Source organism: Saccostrea cucullata, unplaced genomic scaffold (assembly GCF_032062105.1).
Source record: "Saccostrea cucullata isolate Sc308-1 unplaced genomic scaffold, CSIRO_AGI_Scuc_v1 ctg8360, whole genome shotgun sequence".
Lineage (NCBI taxonomy): Eukaryota > Metazoa > Mollusca > Bivalvia > Ostreida > Ostreidae > Saccostrea > Saccostrea cuccullata.
Genome location: NW_026932840.1, coordinates 2,770 through 29,951, shown reverse-complemented (window position 1 = coordinate 29,951; position 27,182 = coordinate 2,770). Strand labels below are relative to the sequence as shown.

At 33.6% G+C, this 27,182-nt stretch overlaps 3 protein-coding genes and 1 long non-coding RNA gene across 4 annotated transcripts; all 4 read left to right on the top strand.

Annotated features, from left to right (window-relative positions):
• Positions 1-1,077: 1,077 nt before the first annotated feature.
• Positions 1,078-24,615, top strand: LOC134236314 (uncharacterized). The gene is made up of 5 exons (XM_062718490.1): positions 1,078-1,191; positions 1,424-1,492; positions 1,783-2,440; positions 13,832-15,150; positions 24,532-24,615. The coding sequence occupies exons 1-5, from the start codon at positions 1,078-1,080 to the stop codon at positions 24,562-24,564; spliced, it is 2,193 nt and encodes a 730-aa protein (XP_062574474.1). The 3' UTR covers positions 24,565-24,615.
• LOC134236318 (ankyrin repeat domain-containing protein 17-like) lies at positions 15,649-17,849 on the top strand. The gene is made up of 5 exons (XM_062718492.1): positions 15,649-15,796; positions 15,917-16,084; positions 16,241-16,372; positions 16,426-17,139; positions 17,260-17,849. Exons 1-5 carry the CDS (start codon positions 15,649-15,651, stop codon positions 17,847-17,849), a joined length of 1,752 nt encoding a protein of 583 aa, XP_062574476.1.
• Positions 24,616-24,958: 343 nt separating the features above from the next.
• LOC134236313 (ankyrin repeat domain-containing protein 17-like) lies at positions 24,959-25,576 on the top strand. The gene has a single exon (XM_062718489.1). It carries the CDS (start codon positions 24,959-24,961, stop codon positions 25,574-25,576), a length of 618 nt encoding a protein of 205 aa, XP_062574473.1.
• Positions 25,577-26,012: 436 nt separating this feature from the next.
• LOC134236317 (uncharacterized) lies at positions 26,013-26,859 on the top strand. The gene is made up of 2 exons (XR_009985584.1): positions 26,013-26,265; positions 26,561-26,859. It is a non-coding gene; the product is annotated as an uncharacterized LOC134236317 (long non-coding RNA).
• The last annotated feature ends 323 nt before the right edge of the window (positions 26,860-27,182 follow it).

Here is a 27,182-nt window from a genome sequence, read left to right as displayed (position 1 = left end):
CAAATGCCGTAAGTGCCGAGCATAGGCCTAAATTTGAAGCCCTTCACCGGCAATGGTGACGTCTCCATATCAGTGAAATATTCTGGAGAGGGACGTTAAACAGTATACAATCAATCAATTGACAGGTGGATTCCCTAGCCGAACATGTGATCACGAACGTAAACAAAGTTTTGTCCATTTAAATGCATAAGAGATGCTGCTCGTTTTCCTTGGTGTTCTGAACTAGACACAAACTACATTTTATTAAACAATTTTTTCCCAGTTAATAACAAATTAAAAACGCCCGTAACATCTGCTATAGTTTGTTATCTTTGTATTTTGTTCGTAAGAATATTCTTTTTTATTTTGCAGTCCGTTGACATGATCATGACGTCAACCACGTGTTAGAAGTTAATTGTAAACATGCATATGGCGTAAACGTTGCTATTCATTCAACGATTGGTCAGTTGCTCATGGTAAGATCCTCCATGCACATTTATAACAATAGCCATGTAAGGCAATCAAAGATTTGCCCATGTAGATGATGATTCACATTTTTTACCAGCGAATTGGTCACAATTGAGCCCTAATTTTCGCCGAAAAGTATAAGATGTATTGTTATTTTAACACTTCCTCCCTTAGCCACCCTTTTTCTGTTGAAAATCATGAAAGTCTTTCAGAAAGGTCTGGAAACATTTATTATAGGACATGTTTTCAAAAGAAACAGGCTATAGCAAAATCCTGTTTACTGCCAATTTTATTTATAAAACCGGTTCTACCCTACAACCTTTGAATAGATCAACCTAGACCACCTGTCTTGAATTTAAATCACAATAATATTAGTAGGGATGTTATAGTGATGCTGGATGTGACCATAGTTCAAGTATGTCAAAGAGGGTTTCTCATAGTTCTTGCTTGCATATACATTACAAGGAGATAAGATTTCGAAAGATCAAAACAAGAAGTTCAGTCCTCATTTATCCAGAACATACTAGTAAGACTTGGAAAGATAAAACAAGAAGTTCTGTCGTCATTGCCTTTATATCTACTTTACTTTTATTGCAGTCAGACAATTTGATTCCCGGTGCACACGTTAAGATGTACTCTATGTGGAGACAATTTTGTTTGTACGAGTTTGGACAGCTGACAGTCATAGTTATAGCATTGTGTGTGTTGATCTTTTATCTACGGGAATGGACAAGGAACTCTCGGGTAATTTATTGGCTTGTTTCACTTGTCTCAACTATCATATCACTAATCACTAATCTATGTTGTTTGTGGAAATCGAAAGTTTGTAATGTTGCATGAAACGAACACTTTATATTACAAATGTACTATTTGATTTAATAACTGTGAAGAATTTGTAAGTAAAATACATACATATGTTCTAATGTATCTTTCCTACTATAGATTTTAAAACAAATTACTTGTTCTTCTTTACCAGTATGGTAACTCTTGGTTCAAAACCATAGCAGTTAGGCTAAAAGCCAAACTCAGCAATGTATATGCCTCAGTGAGTAAACCATCACAAGCTATCTATAGGAATGTAAATGATTTAAATTCCGAAGAAAACAACTCTAAAGAAAATAATTATTTACATAAATGTTGTTTTCAGCAATATAAATGTATAATACAAAACATCAACGAAAATCGAGTCTTAAGGGTCAATTTTGCGCTTTTACTGTCAATATAGATGTTATTTCAGAAGAACAAAAGTCTTTTCATTTTTTATACACTTATACTCAGAATTAATCGAGTCTGGTAGAATTAATTTATATAATATTTCTGACAATTTATTTACAGTTATTTTCAACGACGAGAAATGTCAATAAAACAACGTCATCAAAGTACAAGTCTACTCCAGAAACCACAAATCTTGCAAGGGTAGCAAGACTTATCCTTGGTCCATGCACAGATCTGCTGCGTGATATTCTCAGAATAAAAATTCCACCCTCCAATTTATCAAAAACGGTCAAAACTTGGATTGATGACCTAAAAAAGAAGAAACAGAATAGTCCTCTAAATAAACAACAAATTGCTCTCATCTTTCCCTTACCAAATACACAGTATGGCGGAGATTATTCAGATTTTGACATTAGTTTGATGTACCTTCTTCTACGTAACGTGTGTAAAATAACTCCACATATACAAGGCTGGGGAGAAATTCCCTATCCTTCAGACAATAGTGTATCTGCCAACATAGAAAGAATCAGACTGACAAGAAACAAGTATTATGGACATGCAGCAGATTTCTCTCTTTCAGATTCAGATTTTAAAAAGGAATGGCAAAACATTTATGATATTACTGTTGAGTTAGAGCAAAATATGGGGACTTCTACTGTTTACCAAGATGCTGTGAATGATATAAGAACATGTTCCATGGATCCAGAAAAAGAGGCCAAAGACATTGATAAACTGTTACTTATTGATGAATTGTGTGAAACCGTTAAAAGTCACACAGGTGAGGTTAATTCTAGGTTACTTAGGTAAACATTGTTTGTATTCCTTCGATCGTAGATATTCGTTTATTCGTATATCCTTATCCTAAGGAAGACTGAATAAAATTCGATCAATTCGATTGCAATTCTAAGCTTTGACCAAACATATAAAAATTTAAATTCAAATGCCAACATTGAAAATATTCTTCTTCATTACTGGACATCAATTGGTCAAGCTGATTGAATTACTTTAATGGGTAGTCATACTTATCAGTCAGATAGGATGTTGAAAATGCATATTACATATTTAAACAAGATGTGTTTGTGAAACACTATGCGCCCGGTGGCAACAAAGTTAAAAAAACTATTTTTAGCATATAGGTCACAGTCAAGGTCACAAGGTCAATGGCTTGGTGTCATTTGAAAGAGCTTAATTAGTATTGCATGCATACCAAATATGAGGTCCCTATCTCACATGGTTCAAACGTTACGGCCAAATTTCGAAAAAAGCTATTATTAACATATAGGTCACAGTTAAGGTCACAAGGTCAATGACCTTGATGTCAATTGTAAGAGCTTCGTTAGTGGAGTAAGCATGCCAAATATGAAGTCTATATCTTTGATGGTTCAATAGTTATTGCAAAAGTTCAAAAAAGCTATATTTAGCATATAGGTCACAGTCAAGGTCAAGAGGTCATTGACCTTGAAGTCATTTGAAAAAACTTCTTTAGTGAAGTATGCATACCTAATATGAAGTCTCTGTCTCATAAGGTTCAAAAGTTATGGTGAAGATTAACAGACAGACAGACAAACAGACAAACAGATAAACAGACAAACAGACAAGACAAAAACAATATACGCCTCGGATTTATCGATCCGGGTGCATAAAAATTACCCTTACTCCTTTTCAACGGAAACTACAAATGATTACATGGTTAAAGTGAGCAATAAGCATTCTACCTACATTTGAAAGATCATGATACCAGGATCGTTCAGAACTTATACCCTAAATATAGAACTAAAAGACATCGACAAAAAATGTAATTAAAAAAATATGGAAAGATATCGAACAAAGAATTTCTTGTCTTTCAATAAAAGCAGTACAAAAACACAAACAAAATTTTAAGTGATTTCTTAAAAATTTGTTTTAGGACATTAATATTACCAAGTGTTAAAAGGACTCAATCTGCGAAACTAAATAGTTTTATCCTTTTATCCACTGCTTTGCTATGCGAGTAAACAATAGATATTGAATGATAGAAGGTTCGGGGGGGGGGTTCTCTCGAAAATACCAATAATTTGAATGCACTATTATTTTCTTGATTATCATATGACCATCATTCATGAAAATTCATTCCAGTAATAATATTAAATAATATTATAGCTTTGAACATTTAAGTGATAAGTAACTTAATAAAAATATTATATCAGTATTTTGTGTCTAACATGGAATTGTCAGAAGTCTGGGATACTGTTATGTAGTACTAAGTAATCTCGGTTACATTCCATATAGCCCCATAATAGAAAAACAAGGACAATGAGCTTGGAGTTGTAATTTTTTTAAATTAAGAACTCTATAAATTGACAACTAAAAATTATTTTTCCGATTTATTTTTCAGATAAAATCGAGGAACTACAGTATGTTATCCCACCAAATGTTAAGGGTATGTACAAATGTTGTTGTTCAAAAATATTGTTGTTAATTTGTAAACTAAATTATCTTGTTCCTAATTATAATTTGTAAACGGAATTATCTTGTCATGATTTGTAATTTCAAACCTAAGTCATCTTGTCCTTTGTTAACTAAATTTCCTTGCCCTTAATCATGGAAATTGTAATTTTTTAACAGCTAAGCGTAATTTAAATTATCTTGACATTTAGCTATATTCTACAATTAGGACTACTTGTATCGAAGTGATTTTGAAACAACTGAACAATGGTTTTCTTGTTAAAACAGACTTGAAAATATCAAATTAAGTCATATTTATATAAGTAAATTGAATAAGTCGAGTCGCAATTTTCAAAAATTTTAAATTTTCTTGTAAACTTTTACAATAATTGAATTTTGCGTGATAAAAATGTGTATAGATTGATACATATGGGAACAAAAAGATAAAATTTTAAACACATAGAAAGTTTATGATTTTTAAATATTTTAGAAACAGGTCAAAAAATATATATCAATCTAGACACCAATTTTGGGAATTGATTTTATAAACTCTCCATAACAGTAGCCAAGACCAAACAGTATTTCGACCGAATCACTTCTCTGAGAGAAAAAAAATCATCAAGGAAAAATTCACGCAATTAAAAATGATCGAAATATTCGATGAAATACATCATGAACACATTGTTTATCAATACATGCAAAAACATTTTTCAATTTCATTACATTGAAAACATTTGAAAATTTAGTTGTAAATTTCCAAAACTCAGCCACAGTGCGGAAGAGTTTGATAATCTAGTATGCGCGATATAAATTAAGACACGTGGTCAGTGATGTAAAAGAGTTTTTTGCTGTTCGGCTGATAAATGCTCTCCCAGTACAGAGTTAGGTCATTGGCAATGCAGGGTTTCCGGAGAAAAAGGGTTTATACCTAGGTTTTTTCATTTATAAAAATAGTCATTGAGAGTGATCTCCCGTAAGGAATTCTCTAGGCGGTGAAAACCAATAAAGCGTATGTTACAGACTGAGAGGTAAACAAAAGCACGTGTGTGTTTTTATCTGATATACAATTCTAGAGTAATAAAAGAATAGCAGAGATGGGTGTGTTAACATTGTGCTGAGGGGGCAGACAGTCAACATGTCGTCATTTAGAATAGGTGCATGTATGCTGGGAAGTGCACAGACGTGACATAATTATGCTGAAAGTGTTGATAGCTAGGTAGACCAGATGAGAACAATTCTATAAGTTTTGTGAAGGAGGCGTCATTAAAAGTTAATAATAAATCCTTGCCAAAATGTTTAATGACAGTTCCTTTCAAATAAAGTAAATTATAGTATAGAAACAAACAACCAGTCTCTTGATCATTATGAATAATAATTAGATATTAAGGGAAGTAACTCAAAATCAAATAACAGTGCTGGTATTTCTGTGTTTTGTTTCTATATTTGCAATTTGAGCCAAAGTATATGTTTGTCATCAGAAATGAAGATTCAACAATGTATTTTATGTATAACTTTATGAAATAAATGGGTTTTAGAAAAAACTTGTGGTTAAAAATAATATAAGACCATTTTATCAACATTTTACATAGGAAATGCATTGAGAATTATAAAAACATTGATTTGACAAAATCTTTAAAGGAAGGCTGGCTTGATGGGTAAAAAGGACCTGAATTGAACATGTTTGGTACCAATAAACATGTTCAAAAGTTCTTAAAAAATTCTATACAAAATCCAGAAACGTTGCCAATGTCCTTAAAATTAAGAAAACATCTAGAGGAAACCAAAACAGACCACAGAATGCACAAGAAACTGCTACCAAATATTTTGACTCTTTCGTTCCATAGCAGACAATATATTCAAGTATCAATTTGACACAATTTATCAACAAACTTACATGAGGCCAATAAAAGCGGGATTAATAATTAGATATGCATTTAAAGGCATGATTTTATACAAAGAATTATACATGTATCAATTAATGTAAATGTAGTACGTAGGTATCTGTTATGTTTACAAACATGTACATGTATGCGCCTGACTTATCATTCTCTAAAACATGTATGTGTAGTTCTACAGCCGCAGATAAAATCTCCTACTGCAGCAGAAATGACCTTAACTAACATATGATTTAGCTGCCGTTTAACTTTGTGTCCAGAATAATGATGTTACTAGAATACACAGGATTGATTTTTCTAGGTGGGTCATTAATGAAGTTTGCTTATTATCCCCTTCCGGTTGGTATTGGTATTAACAGGGTAGTCCAGTCCTTAGGTTTACAAAACTAGCAGATAAGTAATCAAAAATACTCATAAAAGTATCTCTGAATCCACAAAGCTACATAAATTTATCCACAATATTTCTTTAAAGTTAAAGATTAAAGTTGATCATATTATATAGTGAAAATTGTCAAAATTCCAATATTTTTGCAGAAAAAGCGAATTGGAATATCACTAATGCATTTTCTAATTGCAAAGCGATCAACAAATATATTATAGGTTAAAAAACGATAGGTATTAAGGCATTCAAAGAAATTGTCATGGTTTTCATACTTATTTGGTATTTTTGTCTTCTATTTCCGTCATGTATTCTATAATACATTGCGTCAAAGGCTTTTGCAATCATTGCAAAACACCACAAATCACCTCTTATTTCATATCATGCTAATAAGCATTGGTAAGACTGGATTCAAGGGTTTCTAAGGCTTAATTCAAGAAAATCTTATTTCTCTTAAACATCATTAATCATTTTTTCCTTTCATGAGGTACAAAAGTCAACTTTTATAAATTCTTTTTTAAAGATATGTATGCCGTGTTAAACAGTATTTTTGCACAGCTGAAACCGAACAAAAATTTTCTGAGTATAATAAGCTACCAAAAATGAAGCATTCTTGCAAATTCGACGAAATTTTATTCGATATTAACAAAGTACTGGTCAGGAAAAGAACACGATATTCTCATGCATATTTATAAAGGATTGACGTTTATCCTGGATCTGCGCATGTGCGCGGGAAAAGCCATCGCGAGAATCATCAGGTCGAGGAAAATATATTTTGTGACGTCTGTTCAGTGAGGGACACAAATAGACCAATCAGCTCAATGAGTTGCATTTAATGCATTTATGGGTTACTACATAAAATACTACATGTGTTTTTCAAAAAGGCTAGTTTTTTAAATCGCTCTCAGAAAGACTTGATGCATTATGTACATTATTATCTACTAATCCCATGCTCATATTTGCATACAAATGATTAACAATGATGAAAATTAAAGTTTTCCCCACTCCATTGTACAGGTCTGTTTGTTTAGAGTTTCTGCGTGCCGTACTGCTAGTGGACATTTTCGGTTGGGTGAACATTTACGGATCTTCAGTATGGAGCGCATTATGCGCAAAAAATATTTTATGTCAAGTACAATGTATGGAAAGTAATTTAAACTGCTATGTTTACACCCTGAATGGGATATCGTCAATTATTATTGTTTTACAAACAGCGTGACAGTTTGCTAGTTGGTGCGTGCTAAAATTTAGTGACCTGATTTTCATTTCACTCAGTGATTGGATGCTTTATTTCAATGGAATCAATACTAATTTGCATATGAAACTCAGAATACAACAATATCCTGAGAATAGTGGCCAATCACATAGAATGCTTGTTCACCAGTGCGGCATTTGTACTCCCCAGCAACACGTGGTCAGTCAAAGCCCGTTCTCTGTCCTCAAAAAAGCATGTATTATATTTGTTATGATTTGACCGGATGGTTTTATATACGCACAAGAAAATTCAAAGAATAGAATTAGTAAGGCTACTCTGCTGCTGCTGTACTATGCAGCTATCAATATCATCATTGTAGGTTGTAAAATTTGCTTTGTCCGTCCACATGTAACTGTTGTTTACTGCATGCTAGTAAACATGTGATTCAATACGATTGGTCAGTATTGTCAGTGGTATTGTTGGGTTCTATGTTTCATATGCAAAGTATTTTTGATTCCCTTGAATCAAACATCCAATCGATGAGTAAAATGATTATCAGCATACAAAAGTTTAGCACGCCCTATAAAGCAAACTGTCACGCTGTTTGTAAAACAATAATATCCCTTTTGGTTTTTTAATATGAACTACATAACATATGTAGGTGAAACTTACATACCATACATCTTGCCTTCTTAGAAATATAGATGGGCTAATAAAATAAAATTGGTCAAGGAATTCCAGGCCTCTAAAAAGTATTCCAGTTCGAGGGCACAACCAAGCATTTCGATTAACACCTTTAAGAAAAATTAATTCAGGTAGGTAGCATCGGGTTTTTTTTAAGTGGGTGGGGGAATAGATTGATTGATTGATTGTTTAACGTCCCTTTCGAGATTTTTTTACTCATATGGAGACGCCACCATTTGCCGGTGGAGAGCTGCAAATTCTGTCCTATACTCGGCACTCAGGGCCATTGAGCAGGGAGGGATCTTTTTCGTGCCAGCACCTACTGCGACACGGGGCCTCGGTTTATACGGTCTCATCCAAGGGGTGGGGGGGGGATAGAACAGTTAGAATAAAAATCAACTAGCTCGAAGAAATCTGACAAGGAAAACAGGTTCCAATATCTTTCACTACTAAACATGACTAAATTTTATTCAGTCACTACAATTTACCGCCAAACTTCAAATTTCACTTTCGAATTAGCCCGAGCCAATGCTGATAACCCACTTGCAAGATTTTTTATATTATTTTCAAGGGGTCAGAAATACTGTGGTTCATATGTAAAGAATATATTTATATTATTTAGTAGTATTCTGGTTTTGGCATTCGGTATCTTGTGCAGATTTATACATGATATTCTGTGGAATACTTTTTGTTGTTTTGAACCATTAAGAAATGCAGAATCGAATGTATCTAATAACCATTTTGATTGATCAAATTATATCATTTGTTTGTATTAGTTATTTCATTTTGGCACAACATGGTTTCCACACTTCTTTATCCATAGTCAATGACATCTGTAGAAGTTCACCCAACCGAACCATTGAAAAGACAATTGCACGTGATTATTCCTCGGTACAAAAAGTAACCAACTCTGAGGTTCTCTCAATATTGACAATCCCTAACTCACGTGTTTGTAGTAATATCGTAGTAGACCATCATGCTTTTCGGTTCATTCACGAGATTGGACCATTGTTTGCTGCAAACATGCGAGACAACGTGATCATGAATATTTCAATAAGAGGCGGTTTTTTATCCGACACGGAGAGAAAATAATTTACCAAATTTTATTTCATAACTTTTAAAAGTGATGGAGGGAAATTGTCTTATTTGCAGAAAGTATATAACTTACATAACTTGATGAGACACCACATATATTTATTACTTTTAGAATAAAACACTAATACGGCATATATAGCTTTAAGGCTTCCCAAAACCTTTATTCTTAATATGTTGACGCTGCGACCGTTAGAGCGAGCGCAAACTTGTCTGTTGATTTAATTTAGATCGGGCTCGTCAAACCGCACGTGACATTTGGTGCGTCTAGACTCTGACGTCACATGACGTTGTATGTGAGTTTCAATTCCAAGAAAAAGCCTGAACACTGCTGAAAGGTAATGAAGAACGTTTCGTTTTCTATTTATCTTCAATATATATACATTAAATCAAGGCGGGTAAACTTTTTGTTGAACATTTGTCGTTATTCTCGCGAGAACGTAGCTAAAACAAGTGATGCATTGTGGGTCGAAATTACGGCATCAAAAAAATCTATCGAATGAATGTGCAGTAGTCCGAATTTTCTCTTCGCACAGGCGTTGCTGTAAGAGCTCGCAGTGACGAGCGTCGCTTCGCGACGCTCGCTGCGCTCGCTATAAAGATGAATAAAATGAAAATTGTTGCATGAAAAAAATTCATTTCAAGCTTCATTTTGATGCATTTCATTGGCGAACCATCTCCTGTTAACTTTCCTTTAGGAGGCGCCAAAGGAAAACTCAAGCCTGTTCATCATTAAATTTTAATTTTTGGAGTTATCCTTCCTGGCCGAGGATTGGATATCCTTAAATATATTTATTTATCTGTGCATGTATGTACACAATTATTTGTATGGTCTTTATTATGCATTGATTTCTAAATTTAGAAATATTGAATTCCGCTTATTCCGAAACAGGTATATATTATCTTACACAATAAAAGTATTACATAGATAATATATAGAAATAAAATATAAAATTGATTTAATTGTTTTTACAACAATCCTTACATGGAAAACGCAGATCAAAAACCTTACTTACAAACAGTATTTCCTGACGGGAAGTTAAGATCTGTTGTGAAGTCAATTTAAAAAAAAAAATTATCGTTTATATCTAATAATGAAGATAATTCAAACCCGGGCATTTTTTTTGCATTAGTAGAAGACTTAGTCATAATACATCTTTTAAAAATTAAGAAATTAATTGAATATAATCCATAGTAATTTTTATATTAATATGCATATTTAAAGAATAAAGGAAAATCAGATATATTAAAAGATTTTTTTTAAAATTAGCTAAAATATTGTCCGTGTACAGTATATATGTACTTTGTTGTGAAAAAATGCTAGGGTTTGTTCTTATTGATATATAAATGTTAGCGATAAATAAGTATTCCACTTAAGTATAGTAGCGTGGTCCCTTTTTACACCCTTGGTTTCATGGATAGATAGTAGCAATGGGTATTTTGTATGTTTTCATTGTGTATAACAAAGTATTTCTAATAATATCATTGTGCATTCATAATGAATTATCAAATATATCAAAAAATACAAGCCAATTTTTAACACCCATCGCGCTACAAAATACCGGAACTTGTCCCTTCCATCAGACTACGGTTTTTCTGTTATATGTAAATGGGCGGAGACATTTAGATTAGATACTAAAAAAAGAATATCCGTGATATATAATATTTTTCCTTTCAAAGACGAATTATATGTTCAAGATTCACAATCAACAACTAAAACAATTTTCTATTCACAAAACTCTATATGTGAATGAACCACGATAACAAGATTAACCAAACAAGTCCATATGCTGACTGATACATGATCGACTGAGTACATTTCAACTGAGTGCTTGCTAGCACGTTTACTGTGGGCATTTACCTGTAACGACACAAATCCATGTGGCTTGTTGTGATTCGAGACAGGTCATAAGAGGTTAATCGCATGTAAATGAAGATAGCGAAGAGGTTCAAAATCACAATACTTGTAATTAGAAAGCATAGAGCACAAGGTTGTTCAACAAAGATATTTTTACTCAACCTTTACCCATATAATATACACATTATATATCAATCTCGACTCTGAACAAACATGTGCTCGGTGTTTACGAAAGCTTGAAAGTGTGTACCTGTCAGTGATTTCTTTTGATATTCATGAAAATCAAAGGACCCAAACTTCAAAACGCAGCTTCGTATTCTGCGTATATTTATTATTTGACATTTTTAGATGAAGATTCAAATAATAAAGACATTAGTTATTAAGAACATTTAATTTTTAAAGCCTTTGATACATGTTCGAAATTTGACGAGTAACCGGGGACCAAAGATAAGCCTTAAATGAGAATTGTCCTTTAATTTTTCGAAGGTGATTTCACCCGATATGAACATAGGATTATCTTTTGTGTGACCTAACAAAAATTATTTTTCTAACTTTTGAATTTTGATATCTTTTAAAAGAAAAAGACTTTTGGGATATAATTTGACGAAAGTCTATAAACAATTTATGGACAATTATTTTTCAAGAAAAAAAACGAATATATATTTTTAGCGATTAGAATCGGACCAAGCGACTTTAAGTGCACCTTTTCAACTGTTACCTAATTTATTTTTTCGTAATTGACATCTAGGGAGAGGGCGACAATTTTTTTAAGAATCTGTCTCCAATTCCTTTATAATTAGAAATTACAAGTGAATATGTTCAAACCAGAGGGAACAAGAGAATCCCTCTGAGTATTCTTCTTTCATTGTAGGATTAAGAAAATTATGGTAGATTATCCTGCAAATCTAACAGTCATGAATTATGCAGTAACATGGCTCCAAAAACCACATAGATATTGTCAATCAGAAACTCAAGCATCTTTTTGATGTCAACTTCAGAGTACTTGTGTGTGCAATCAGAATGTGTTTTAACAAAATAGTTTTGTAAATGACCTATGACCAGGTAAGTAAATTTACGAGTTCCAGTTTTATTGAAAAAGCAGCTGTCAATGATTTAAAAACCATGGACTTTAATTTATCGAAGGGAATGGTTGCGTATAAAGTTGAAAAGTCGTAAGCTTTTAAGCTGTTGATTTTGGTAAAATCTTGTGATTTCAAATTGTCCAAAAGTTCTTTGGAATTTTTGAGTGTCGTCATCTGATTCACACAACGTCTTGAATTTATTGTTGCATAGTATTCTTGAAGTTTTTCCTTACTTCTAAGAGTAACGAAAGAGGTTTGGCTGAACATTTATTGGAACCTGCAATGTATCTTTGTTTCTAAGGATTTTTATAAAGTTTCGGACTTTAATATATATGGAAGTTCAAATTCATTTTGGTTCTGTGGAAAATTAAAAATATTTAAATCTGACACATGACTTTGAAGAATTTCTTCCTTAAGTCAAATGCCAACTGAAGCTTTTTTTTACTAATTGTTAAGCTCTTATTTGAACCAAAGAATGGTCGATGGAATTTTGCCTTATTTCCCGATAGAGAAAATGCACATAGCAGGTGCAACCGGTCGGCACGAGATTTGCACTCCTTCATGATTCCTGATCTCATCTCTGATGTTTTAGAGGTTCGTGTTTGCTCTGCTCTTAATTTGTTTTGTTTGTATTGACTTTTGAGTGTGAATAATGTTCGTTGAATACATGCATATATCCATCTGGTTACAGATTAATTAATTATTTTATTCTGGAAAGCTGCTACATTAGCCCTGATAAAGCAGATGTTATGTATATCTCTGGCTTTGGGGCAGGAGAATTAAAGGTCTGACTCACTTGGAGTTGCAATTGATAGTCTGTTCAAATTAAAATACAATGTGACTGGTCGGCAAAACTTTTATGAAATAATTAATTCGGATGAAGATATCAAGATAGATTGATATTATATACGACATGTACTATGATTATCTTTCATTAAAAATAAAATATAAATCAATAATGAATTCCTGGAAGTAATATAAAAATACACTGTAATATATAGTTGCAATATTTATCCCCCTCAATTTAATATTTAAAAAAATATCTACATAAGTTTTAGCATTGATGCTTTGTAGGACTGTGGCTTAATTAATCATTCATAAAAGAAATACACTGAGCAATTAATTTTTCACATTCTATGTTCAATCAAATTGTAAACAACTCTTATATACTTACACAGGGGTATTTTGCAGAGGTCCAGTTATGCATGTATGTACTTGCAGTACTTTGTACTGTATGTAACATCCCAATATACTGTGGATCTCTAAATTTTTGCAACACCTTTTTTTCGCGATATAGTCATTGACTCTTTATTATAATTTTACTATTTATAATTTTCACGAATTGTTGTTTTCCCTCTATATAATCGTAAGGAATACCTTCAAACGCGAGAAAGAAATTTTTGCAAACTCATTGTCTTGTGAAAATACGCAAGAATTTAGTTCTCGCGAATAAAACGTGATTTACAGTGGTCAAGTGACCATTAATGCCCATGGCCCTTTTCGTATATTTGTGCTCTTAAATTCACAGGTATTATCAAAAATGGGTATAATATATTTCAGATCTTCATGAAAGACAATTAAAACAATGGAGAGAAGAAGATGAGGTTTACAGTGAAACTCACATTTTCCAAGAAATGCTTAACAAAGTCAGGAGACAACCTTATATGACATTTGTTGGAGTCCCGGGGTCCGGAAAATCATCAACCATTCATCACATAGCCCTGATACTCCAGAAAGAAGGTTACGAGGTTGTACCAGTTATAGATATCAGGAAGATTGAAGATTATTCTGACTCCCGTCATCCACAGGTTTTTGTCATTGATGATGTGGTAGGTGTTTTAGGTCTTCAAAGACAAAAGTTAGAGTTATTGATAGACTATGAAAAAAGAATTTCAGATCCTTCCAATAGAAATACAAAAGTATTAATGTCATGTAGGGAAGCAGTGTTTAATGAATGTAACAAATCAATTTTTTTCTCAAATGAAAAAAACACAATTAAGATGCATAGTTCCGGCAATGCATTGAACGATGAAGATAAAAAAGCTATCCTTCAGAAACATGGGTTAGATAGAGATTTGTTGTCCCCTGCATTACTGGGAGAAACATTGGGTATGTTTCCTCTGTTGTGTAAACTATACTCTAAAGAGGAGAAATTTAGTAACAATGTTGAAAGGTTCTTTACCTGTCCAGCTGAATGTATTTTAGAACAATTTAATGAAATGCAAAGGCAAAATAGTTTATGCTATGCCACATTGGTCTTGTGCATGTTGAATGATAATAAACTATCAAAAGAAACATTGAAAAACACAGGGAACAACGTTTTCCGGGAAATGAAATCAAAAGTACTAGAAAGCTGTGAAGTTGAAAGTTACACTGATACATTTAAATTTGTTAAAGCATTGGAAGCTATGGAGGGGACACACACAAAAGTCTTTGGTACTGAGTTTACCATTATTCATGACTCTGTATTTGAAATCCTTGCATATCATTTTGGTTCTCAGTTTCCAGATCTTGATTTGCAATATATTAGCAGTAGTTACATTGCTAATAACGTGAAAGTACAAGAATGCAAGAAAGAGTTAGAGGTTGAATGTAAACAAGATGAGAATGAGGAATTTAGTGGTGAGGAGCATGAAACATTAAGAACTGAAAGAAGCCAGAATTTGTATGATCTCAGTCTTAGGTTGAGAGAGGATCAGTGCCCAATGTTAGCAGAGCGTTTGTACAGAGATATTGAAAATATGGAGCTGTATGATGTTTTTATGAATGATGTTTTGAAACACCCCCGTGTTTGTCAGGCTTTTATTGAGGTGTTAAAGACAAAGTCCTACAAAGAGTTAAAGTCTTTATTTCTGTCAGTACAGAAAGACGTGTCTAAGGTAGTAAGTAAAGGAGCTGATTGGTGGTGGAGCTTGGAGTGGCGCAGACGGAATGTGCTACTGAATGTGAGAGTTACAACAGGTAATCCATACAGGGTGAGGGTCATCAGTTGGGTGGTGTACTACGGCCACACTCAGATCTTACAATATATTTTAAAACAAACTGATTTACACAAAGAAACAGAGATTGAACTTTTTTGGAATGTATATTGCTCAAAGGTAAACTATGAAGCAAAAATGAGTGGATTTAACATTAAAACAGATAATGCAACGGACAAATCATGTTTATGGAACTCCATTAGCAATACAAGAAATCAAAAACAGAACAATATTCGGATTGTATCCGAACTTGACCGCTTATTTCTATTGAGTTGTTATAGTGGAGATTTAGAGATTGTCAGAATATTAATCAAATATGGCGATATACAAAATATAAATAACAATACGCAATGTATATTTTATAATACACCACTGACAGCTGCTTGTGAAGGTGGACATATGAGTGTAGTGAAGGAGCTAATAGAAGCCGGATCTGATATTAATCAGAAAGGTAAGTTTCATACACCACTGACAGCAGCATGTGAGGGTGGACATATGAGTGTGGTGAAGGAGCTAATAGAAGCGGGAGCTGATATCAATCAACGAGGTGAGTATGATACACCACTGACAATAGCATGTATGGCTGGACATATGAGTGTAGTGAAGGAGCTAATAGAAGCCGGAGCTGATATCAATCAACGAGGTGAGTATGATACACCAATGACAGCAACATGTGGGTGTGGGAATGTGAGTATTGTAAAGGAGCTACTAGAAAAGGGGGCAGATATTAATCAACAGGGTGGGTATGATACACCACTGACAGCAGCATGTAAGTTTGGACATACGAGTGTAGTGAAAGAGTTAATAAAAGGTGGAGCAGATATCAATCAACAAGGTAAATATCATACACCACTGACAGCAGCTTGTGACGGTGGATATTTGAGTGTAGTGAAGGAGCTAATAGAAGCCGGAGCTGATATCAATCAACAAAATAAATATAATATACCACTGATAGTAGCATGTGGAAATGTACATATGAGTATATTAAAAGGTCCTATAGAAGCTGGAGCTGTTATCGGCCATCAAGAAAACTTTAATACACCACTGACAGCAGCATGTGAGGGTGGACATATTAGTGTTGTGAAAGAGCTGATAGAAGCAGGAGCTGATATCAATCAACAAGGTACGAATGGTACACCATTGATAGCAGCATGTAAGGGTGGGCATTTATTGTAGTGAAGAAGCTTATCGAAGAAGGAGTTGATATTAATCTGCAAGGTGAGTTTTATACACAACTGACAGCAGCATATGAGGGTAGGCATATTAGTGTAGTGAAAGAGCTGATAGAAGCAGGATCTGATATCAATCAGCAGGGTGAGAATGATACACCTCTGATAGCTGCATGTGAGGGTGGGCATATTATTGTTGTGAAAGAGCTGATAGAAGCAGGAGCTGATATCAATCAACAAGGTAAAAATGATACACCATTGATAGCAGCATGTAAGGGTGGGCATATTAGTGTAGTTAAGAAGCTTATAGAAGAAGGAGCTGATATCAATCAGCAAGGTGTGTTTGATACACCACTGACAGCAGCATGTGATGGTGGCCATATAAAAGTAGTGAAAGAGCTGATAGAAGCAGGATCTGATATCAATCAGCAGGGTGAGAATGATACACCTCTGATAGCTGCATGTGAGGGTGGGCATATGAGTGTAGTGAAAGAGCTGATAGAAGCAGGAGCTGATATCAATCAACAAGATTATATTGATACATCATTGATAGTAGCATGTAAAATTGGAGATGTGAGTGTAGTGAAGGTGCTCATTGAAGTCGGAGCGAATATCAATCAGCAAAATTGGTGTAATACACCACTGACAGCAGCATGTCAGGGTGGACATATTAGTGTATTGAAGGAGCTTATAGAAGCCGGAGCTGATATCAATCAGGACGGTAAGTATGATACACCACTGACAGCAGCATGTAAAGGTGGATATATGAGTGTAGTGAAGGAGCTTATAGAAGCCGGAGCTGATATCAATCTACAAAGTAAGATTGATACACCACTTAAAGCAGCATGTAGGATAGGGCATATAATCGTAGTGAAGGAGCTCATAGAAGCCGGAGCTGATATCAATGCACAAGGTGAGGATGATTCACCACTGATAGCAGCGTGTGAGGGTGGATATATGAGTGTAGTGAAGGTGCTTATAGAAGCTGGAGCAGATGTCAATCAACAAGGTGAGTTTGATACACCACTGACAGTAGCATGTGGAGGTGGACATATGAGTGTAGTGAAGGTGCTTATAGAAGCCGGAGCTGATGTCAATCAACAAGGTGAGTTTGATACACCACTGACAGCAGCATGTGGAGGTGGACATATGAGTGTAGTGAAGGTGCTTATAGAAGCCGGAGCTGATGTCAATCAACAAGGAGTAATTAATAAACCACTGACAGCAGCATATGAAGGTGGACATAAAAGTGTAATGAAGGAGCTACTTAACGCAGGTGCTGATACCAATCAAAAAGGTAAGTTTGATACACCAGTGACAGCAACATGTAAGGAAGGATTTTTGAGTGTCGTGAACGAGCTTCTTGGGACAGGAGCTGGTCTTAATGAACATAGTACACCACTGACAGCATCATGTCGGGTGGACATATGAGTGGCTACAATAGAAGCAGACTTATATCAATAAGGTTTGTCAGATACTTACTCCACAGGTAACATCGGATGAGGGTGAGAGGGGTAGATGTTATGAAGATTTACTAGAGGTTTAATATTTGAAGGAAGTGCTACAGGCTGGGGCTAATTATCATTTACAGGAGTTTTTAGTGCATATCTAAGGGTGGATATGTACATCTTTCATACTGAATAGTAGTCCTCTATTTACAAACTGAATTGACGACGGATTTTTTTCCGCTATTTCCCGACCATGACAAGGAACAAGGCTTGGGGTAATGTTAATTGTAATGGTAATGAATGACAATTATATGAACGTAAAGCAATGCCAGTAAATGTAATGTATTAATTCATAAAATCCAGTGTAATACTGGCATTACATAGCATTACAAAGCAATATTTTGTATTTACCTATATTTTTTAAAGAAATTAAAATAGACATAGGTGATGAAAATTATTTTTTTTTATTATTTACTTATTTTCATTATTATTATTATTATTATAATTATTATTTTGCAAATGATAAAATTAAATTAAAAATTTAACCTATTTGGATATTTCTGCTGTATCTATTTAAATATAATTTTTATTCTGTTGAAAGTATACTTACCGTTACATTTAAGTTTTCAAAATTATTTCAGATAAGAATTGATTACAAAGAATTTTATAGAAGTTTATTTTTAAAAAAAATCGCATATGAGATATACACTAATTAATGTACACCGAAACTAATAATTACCACCTTTTGCATAGCTAGAATGTTACAAAGACACACTGTCTATGCCTCCGTATTTAGGTAACAATAAAACAATGCATTGTTTGAAGAAATGCTCAAAATTACCAATCCTTTCTCCTGACTGTGTTTATAAAACATTAATTAAGCTGGTCTAGCTTGTACCGACCATGAAAAATACATACGGAGTATATATATCTCAGTTGATTCGATACGCAAGAGAATGCTCTACGTATGAACAATTTCTAAAACGAGGTAAATTATTGACAAGCAAGTTGACAAAACAAGAATATCAGCAGTCTCGTTTAAAGTCATCATTTCGTAAGTTCTATGGTCGATACAATAACCTTGTCAGCAAATACAGTTTATCATTGAGTCAAATGCTTACTGACGTTTTTCATACCAATTGTTAGTCCATTATTTATACACTGAATTGACGACGGATTTTTCCGTTATTTCCTGATCATGACAAGGAGCACACGGCGGGGGGGACCGGTCGGCAGGGGATGGTCACTCCTCCATGGCACCTGATCCCACCTCTGATGTTTCGGAGGTCCGTGTTTGCTCTGCTCTTATTTTGTATTGTTTTATGGACTTTGAGATTGAATACCGTTCGTATCTCCATATCCTTCATTGTACCAAAAGAAAATATAAGACATGCAGGCATTCTGTGCTTAGCAGATCAAAATATACATCCTGTCTACTTTTTGAAAAAAGTTTGTCAATGCATTTCAGCCTTTATGTTTTATTATTAGATAATTTAGGCAGGGTTTAAAGAGCCCCAAAAGTAAAAATGTTGCTTCATGACATCGATAGTTTTACAAAAAGTGGATATTGTGCATGTGCTATATAACTACCAATTTAAAAGTTTGAACTTTCTGTGAATGCAAGTTATTTACAGTGCAATATATACAAAAACTTGAAATCAAATTTGAGTCATCTTTTATCATGTTTAGTATTGAAGGGGGGTGAATACATGCTTATGAAAAATAACATTGCAATTTTTTAAAATAAATTTCTAGTTTTAAAAACCTAAAAGAAAGAAAAGTAATGTTGTAATGGTAATGCATTTCTTTACTAAAGTAAAAGTAATGTAATGCATTGATTTAAGAAAATAGAGTAATGGTTATGGTAATTTAATGCCCAAATTTTTTAAGGTATGGTAATGTTAAACATTACTTTACAATGTAGTTCGCCCCAGGCCTGCTGAAGGAACATACAGCGGGTATGAACGGTCGGTAGGGGATGCTCACTCCTCCATGGTACATGTACCTGATCCCAACTCTGAATTTTTGGAGGTACGTGTTTGCTCTGCTCCTATTTTGTATTTGTATGGGCTATGTATTTATTCTAAATATTCAGAGACAATTCTCCTCTGTAGAGAATAGGTTTTACTAAAATTAAAATCTTTACTCTTTACTAAAATTGTAATATTTACTCAATAGTTCTAAGTATTGATGATTAAAATTTTGAGTTTTATGTATAACATCTTTTGATAACACTGATTGTTGGACATAGTTTTAGATGGATATTCTCCCGGATTTGTTTGTGTTATTATTAGGGTAAGGTTCAGAGAGTATGATTCTGTGATACTCTAGCATTGGCAGTCAGTAAAGATCAAGCAAGACGAATGTTGAGTAAGTTTATAGGATAGGTGATACTTTTTTGGTAATCTTTACATATGGGCAAATTAGTGCAAAGTGTATTGAGGAATGTGCAAGTCAGTAAAAGAGGGATAAGTGAACTTGGACAAGGTTAAAATGATGGTGAAATTAGTATTGATGTCTGGGTTAGACATTGAGAGTGTGTCGGTTCTAGAGAGGACATGGTGACTTTTAAATAAGTTTAGAAAAATCGAAGATTTGTTTGACTACCAAAAACGTACTGAGAGGAAGATAATGCTAAATAAAGAAAAGAAACATGAGAGTTGATATTCTTAAGAAAAAAAGTAACTCTGTAAAATATACATTAAGTATTTTGAAAATACGAGCATATATCCTGACTTAATTCTCGATCTCTTTAAAAGGAGTCTTGAAATTTTGATTTGTTGATATTTATAGGCATGAAGATTTGCATTGTTTCAGTAAGAGATTGTTTTGATGTTTTGATCTGTGTTTATTCAGTATGTGTTGTTGTAAATTATATAAATTGTCCGACTCATTGTGTAATAAACATGTTTAGTTGCATTCTCATTTTGAATCATTCTGCAAAGGTGGAATAATTTTAGTCACATTTGTCAATGAGTGGAGAATATCATTCTTTACAAATTATTAAATTTTACTTGTTCACCCTTGACATTCATAAATATAAGAATCCAATATTTGATTCCATACTTCAATGTTTGAAATTCTGGATGTAATGCGACAATTGTTTGGTTAAAAATCAAGTTCATATCATATGAGAGTTGCTGCAAAATTATGTGAATGCTCAGTTACACTTTATCTTTTAGGTTTTATCCCGTATTGTCCCTAATGGTTTTTATCTTGAAATGTTGTATATTAATGTGTTAATATGATGTGTGTTATATTATTGCTTTTGTTTAAAATAAAAAAAAAATAATTAATGAAATGAAAAAGGTAGATTTTTAGAATAGATCTTTAAAAGAGTCAAAAGATTTGTTAATATATTTTTTATGAAGTCACATAATAAAAACATTAAAAACGATGCTTATCATTCATTTTACTTTAAGGTACATATACATAAGTTTTTGAGCATTATTTTTGCCTATTGAAAAGTTTACTTAATTGAACTTGATCGTGTCATTGTATATTCAGAAATATATTCAGACATATATTTAGATCATCTGGTGTTTTTCAACTTTTGTCGAAATGGTTAGATGTGTTGATTTGATTTGATTTAGCTTATGTCTTAATTTTTTTTATTTGTATATTACTGTAAGACATTTAGCAAGTGTATTTGAATAAGAAAGAGTTTCTTTCCGCCAAAAGCACTAGAAAGGATAAATAGCTAAATGTGATAAGTTTACTGTATGTTGCTCAATTCAATCGTTAGTTTTCAATGAATATTTTGTAAATCAAATCAGTGGACAATTTATGATCGATTAGAGTAATGTTTAGTTGTTTCAAGTAATATTCACTTTGTACCTCAAATGAATTTTATTCTTATTTTGAGTTAGTAATAAAATTACTGTAATGTCACCCTTCTTTAATTTTTTAGCTCTTATACTCGAAGAGCTTATGCGATAATATGGTGTCCATCGTCCGCCAGTCCGTCTAGTTGTCTGTCTGTCCGTCTGTAAACAATATAAAAGAAATTTCTTCGAAATATTTCAAAATGCTACTCCTCCCACAGTTTTGGTCTGATTTCAATATAATTGGCACACAAGTAAACCACACTAAGATACTCTGTTTAGCGATTTTTGATTTCGATGAACGGTGTTGCCATGGCTACAAAAAATAGAAATTTCTTTGAAATATTTTCAAAATGCTTCTCCTACAGTTTTGATTTACTAGCAATAAATCTTTGCCTAAAAAAATCTTAAGCAATGAAATTTTTTTTAAGTCTGTAGTTTTGCTCTCGCAGAGTTTCATCTTCCAATGCTACTTTTCTCTTCCTTTTTTATAAGTTTAAACCAGTAGAGCGACAGTCTCGTCAGAGACTCTGGTCTTTCTTTTCAGGCTGAAGATCACAACTTACAAATAAACAGCTTCCAATATTTTTAATATCAAGAATCTACGGCGTCTAAATATAAAACATCTGAAACATAATCCTCCAATTGAAACTTGTTAGTGTTCTTCCTAACCCCACAACATTAGTCCTTCTGAACACTCCATTTCTAGTGATGTAAAAACAATTATTAATGAGAATATTAAATCACTAATTTTAAATAGGATAAAATTAGAGAACCCTGATCTTTCAAGAGGAGCCCAATTTTTTTTAAAATATGAATTCTGTTGAAAATCACACCAGACAACTGGCTAAACATAAAAGACCTTGACAGTTTGTCAGATGGATAAAACATGTGGGGAACAGTATTCGAGCTCAAAAGTCCATCAAACAATACAAAATAGGAGCACATCAAACACGGATCTCCAGAACATCAGAGTGTGGGATAAGGTGCCATAGAAGAATGAGCATCTGCAGCCGAACGGTCACACCCGCCTTGCAATACCTGTCATGTTCGGGAGAAAACGGAAATATCAGGTGAAAAATCAGAGTGTATAAAACGTCAGTCAGTATTTTACTTAATGATAGATTGTATTTCCTGACAAAGTAATTGTATCGACCATAGAACTTACGAAATGAAGACTTTAATAGAGACTGCTGATATTCTTATTATTCTGTTTGTCATTAACTTACCTCGTTTTAGAGATTGTTTGTACGTAGCAATGCTCTTCCATATCGAATCAACTGATCGAAAGATATAAACTCCGTATACAGGTGATGACAGCATTTTTCTGCATAAATAAGGGAAGTTGACGATTGAAAAGTTAAGGTCATCATCTTTATTATCATGAAGCTTTGTTGTTAGATTACCACTAACGTCTTTTCCTAGTCAAACATCCAAGTAAATGAATCAGATGTGTCAGGCTCTCTGGTATCTATTATTTCAAGCTTACCGGGATATATTGTGTCAACTTAAGAATGGAAATGACTATTTTTATTTGACAATACGTAGTCTATCTTTCTAAATGTCGAGTTGAAGGTCACAGCAAGTGTTTTTTTTTCACGTAAAAGATTTTGCACAAATTTTGCGGGAGTTTCGGTTCAGGTACTACAAAAAGAAGGATATGAGGTTGTACCACTTATAGAGATCAGTTAGATTTACCGTTATTGTGACTTCCACAAGCCACAGGTGTTCGTTATTGATGATGTGGTAGGTGAGATGGGCCTTCAAAAACAAAAGTTGGAGACTTTAGTTGACTATGGAAAAATTATTTCAGATCCTTCCAGACACACAAAGGTACTGATGTCATGCAGGGAAGCTGTGTTTAATGAATGCTATAAATCTTTTTTCTCAAATAACAAAAATGTAATCAAAATGTTGGTTTCAGAAAATGCATTGAACGATGATGACAAAAAAGCGATTCTTCAGAAACACAGCTTGGATAAAGATTTATTGTCCCCTACATTACTAAGAGAAGTATCTGCAATGTTTCCTCTTTTGTGTAAACTATACTCAAAAGAGAAGAAATTTAGAAACAATGTTGAACGGTTTTTTACCTGTCCATCTAGATACATTTCTGAGGAATTCGACAGAATGCAAGAACAAAATAGATTACATTATGCTACGTTGGTCTTATGCCTGTTAAATGACAATAAATTATCAGAAGAAATAATAGAAGACACAGAGAATAAGGCTTTTTGTGAAATGAAATTAAAAGCATTGAATAGCTGTAAAGTTAGAAGTTATACGGACGTTTTTGAATTTGTTGATGCATTATCAGTAATGGAGGGGACATATACTAAACTCTGTGGTTCTGAGTATACCTTTATTCATGATTCAATGTTTGAGATCATTGCATATTGGTTCTCAGTTCCAAAATCTCATTTTACAATTTATGAGTAGTAATTATATTGCTAACTATGTAAATATTCAAAAAGATGAAATGCTTAAATTAGAGAATGAAAATAAACAAGCGAGGGAAAATGTTGCAGTAGATAGTGGAGATAAAAATGAAATAATCACTGCTTGTGAAAGTTCACAAAACGGGGAGAAGGGAGTATTAAGTGCTGAAAACAGTGATAAAATGCAGTCATTCGATCTCTGTTTAAGGTTAAGAGAGGAGCAATGTTCTATGTTAGCTGAGCGTTTATTCAGAGATATAGAAAGTATGGAACTTTATGATGTTTTATTGAATAATGTTTTAAAACACACTAAGGTATGTCAGGCATTTATTGAGGTGTTAAAAACAAGTCCCATACCGAGTTAAAATCTTTATTTCTGTCAGTGCGGAAAGATGTGTCTAAGGTAGTGAGTAAAGGAGAGCGTGTGAGGGAGTAAAGTAAGAAGAGAGATATAAGGAACAGGGAGTGGCACAGACAGAGTTTGTTGATTGAATTTATAAAAGGGACATACAACGTGCGGGTTATCAGTTGGGTGGTTTACTACGGACATAGTCAGATACTTCAATATATTTTAACAGAAACCGAGATGCAAAAAGAAAATCATTCTGAACAATTTAAGATTTTTTTTAAATCCTGATTTAAGCTATTCGACAAAACATGGGGAAATGAACATTACAGCAAATAATTCAAGAAATTTATGGCCATTCAGCATATTGGACATTGATGGATCGATCTCTGAACAACAACGCTTATTGTTGCTGAGTTGTTATAATGGTAATTTAGAAATTGTAAGAATATTTATTGAATATCTTAGAAGAAATGCAGTTAACATGGGCTCTCAATATTTGGATTTTGAAAATATGACTGGTGACACACCACTTAAAGCTGCGTGTGAGAGTGGACATCTAGATGTGGTAAAGGAGCTGATAGGGGCAGGGGCTAATGTTAATCCACAAGATGAATATGATACGCCATTGACACTTGCATATAAGGGTGGATATATGATGATCGTAAAGGAGCTGCTCGGGGCAGGGGCTGATATTAATCCACTAAATGAGTTTAATACACCGCTAGTAAATGCATGTGAAGATGGACATCTGAATTTAGTAAAGGCTCTGTTAGAGGCAGGGGCTTGTGCCAATTCTCCAGGTACCGGTACCTATGATACACCACTGATAGCAGCGTGTAGAGTTGGACATCTGAATATAGTGAAGGAGCTGCTAAAGGCAGGGGCCGAGGTTAATCTACACGGTGAATTCGGTACACCATTGACAACTGCATGTGAGGTTGGATTTATTGATTTAGTGAGATTGCTGCTAGAAGTAGGGGCTGATGTTAATCCACAAGGTGAATTTGATTCACCGCTGACAGAGGCGTGTAAGGGTGGATATTTCATTGGCCCGATGTTAGCACTAGTGTTTTTAAAAGATGGGATATTTACAGTCTGATTAAAACCAGCCCCCTTCTCCTTTCACTAGTCAGACGAGTGAAAGGAGAAGGGGGCTGGTTTTAATCAGACTGCGATATTTATATTTGGCCAACACAGGCCAAATTATTTTACTGCAAACTAATTGATGGTGTCATTTTTAGCTGCTGAGCTTTACGTACGGACAACGTTGGTTCCAATTTAGTTTTAATTTAGATGCACATTCTGAAATAATTAAGAGGACATTCAATGTCCATGCTATTAATTGGATGACTGTTTTTATTTAGATCAAATGTTTTCAATATTTTAACTTTGAACTTAAGTGATCACAGCACCAAAGAGTGTTTTATTATATTTTTTTGAATTGTGCACATGCATGCTTATTTATTTGAAATAAAATCCTTGAAATAATGAATTTTTTCATGAGCGTTGTATTCATGACTGAATAAGTTCTCAGGGACAGGATGTGAATGAAGCCTACATATACATAAATCAAAATGACACAGCTTTATAATTAAATGGAAACAAAAGTTAGGCGTTCGCTAAAGATTGGAGAGTTCGTTCGGGAATCAAATTACACCAAACTGTGGATTGAGCTGTCAGATTCAATTGCTCACAGGTTGTGATAGACTGAAAATACAGGGCAAGCAAGAAGAAGTGAAATTTAAATTTTTGGATTATACACTTGCTATAGCTGCATTTAGAAGCAATGTATGTATATTTATTCTTATCTATTCAGGTTAACTGTTAAAATTGATTCGGAATTTATTCTTTTCATGTTTTTGCACACAAGCACTGTAAGTTAAGGTTAAATAACATCTTTTAATTTGTTTCTATCTAATTCTTAACTGTCTATTACAGACACGATTGTAACAAGGAAAGTAAGGTGCACTAATAGTATGATACATCATTCTCTTTATTTAAAGATTTAATTTAAGTAATATCTTTTCAGAAGTTGGACCAGTAATTGTATTATTTTTGATATCAAACTATTTTGTATTTTCAGTCAGAGACTGCAAGGAAAACAAATGTTGTGGCGGTAAATAGCAATGAAATCGAAGACCATGCATAAAGAAGTGTATAAAGTACGAGTACGTATGACAAAGATCAAGATGAAGAAATCGGGAGGCGGAGAAGGGACGGAAAAAGAGCGGGAATACAACAAAAGGACAGTAATAAAGGGAGTGAGCTCTGATTAAAAACTTTGAATTGATAATTTTTCATAATTTACCTCTATTGTCTATTTTAAAATTTATTTTGTAAATTATGATTGAATTGATGTATATAAAATATTTTCACAGTGAATCATTAGTAATGTTTTTTCATTGCCCATGTATGCATTATGAATGCAGATTGAATTGTGTATTAATTTTTTTAAACAGTCATAAAATAGGTTTATGTAAAGCATCACTTAACCAATTTCAAATGTTTCTATGTAATAACTACGTTGGCCAAACAATTCCCCATCTGATATTGTAAAAAAAGGGGTCAACATCGGGCCTACCTAACCAACCAGTTGTTAAGGTTGGCTGTTAGTTGGCAAACACTAAAAACTACGTTGGCCCAACAATATGCCATCTGACATTTCAACATAGGGCCAACGTTGGGCCAACCTAACCAAACAGTTG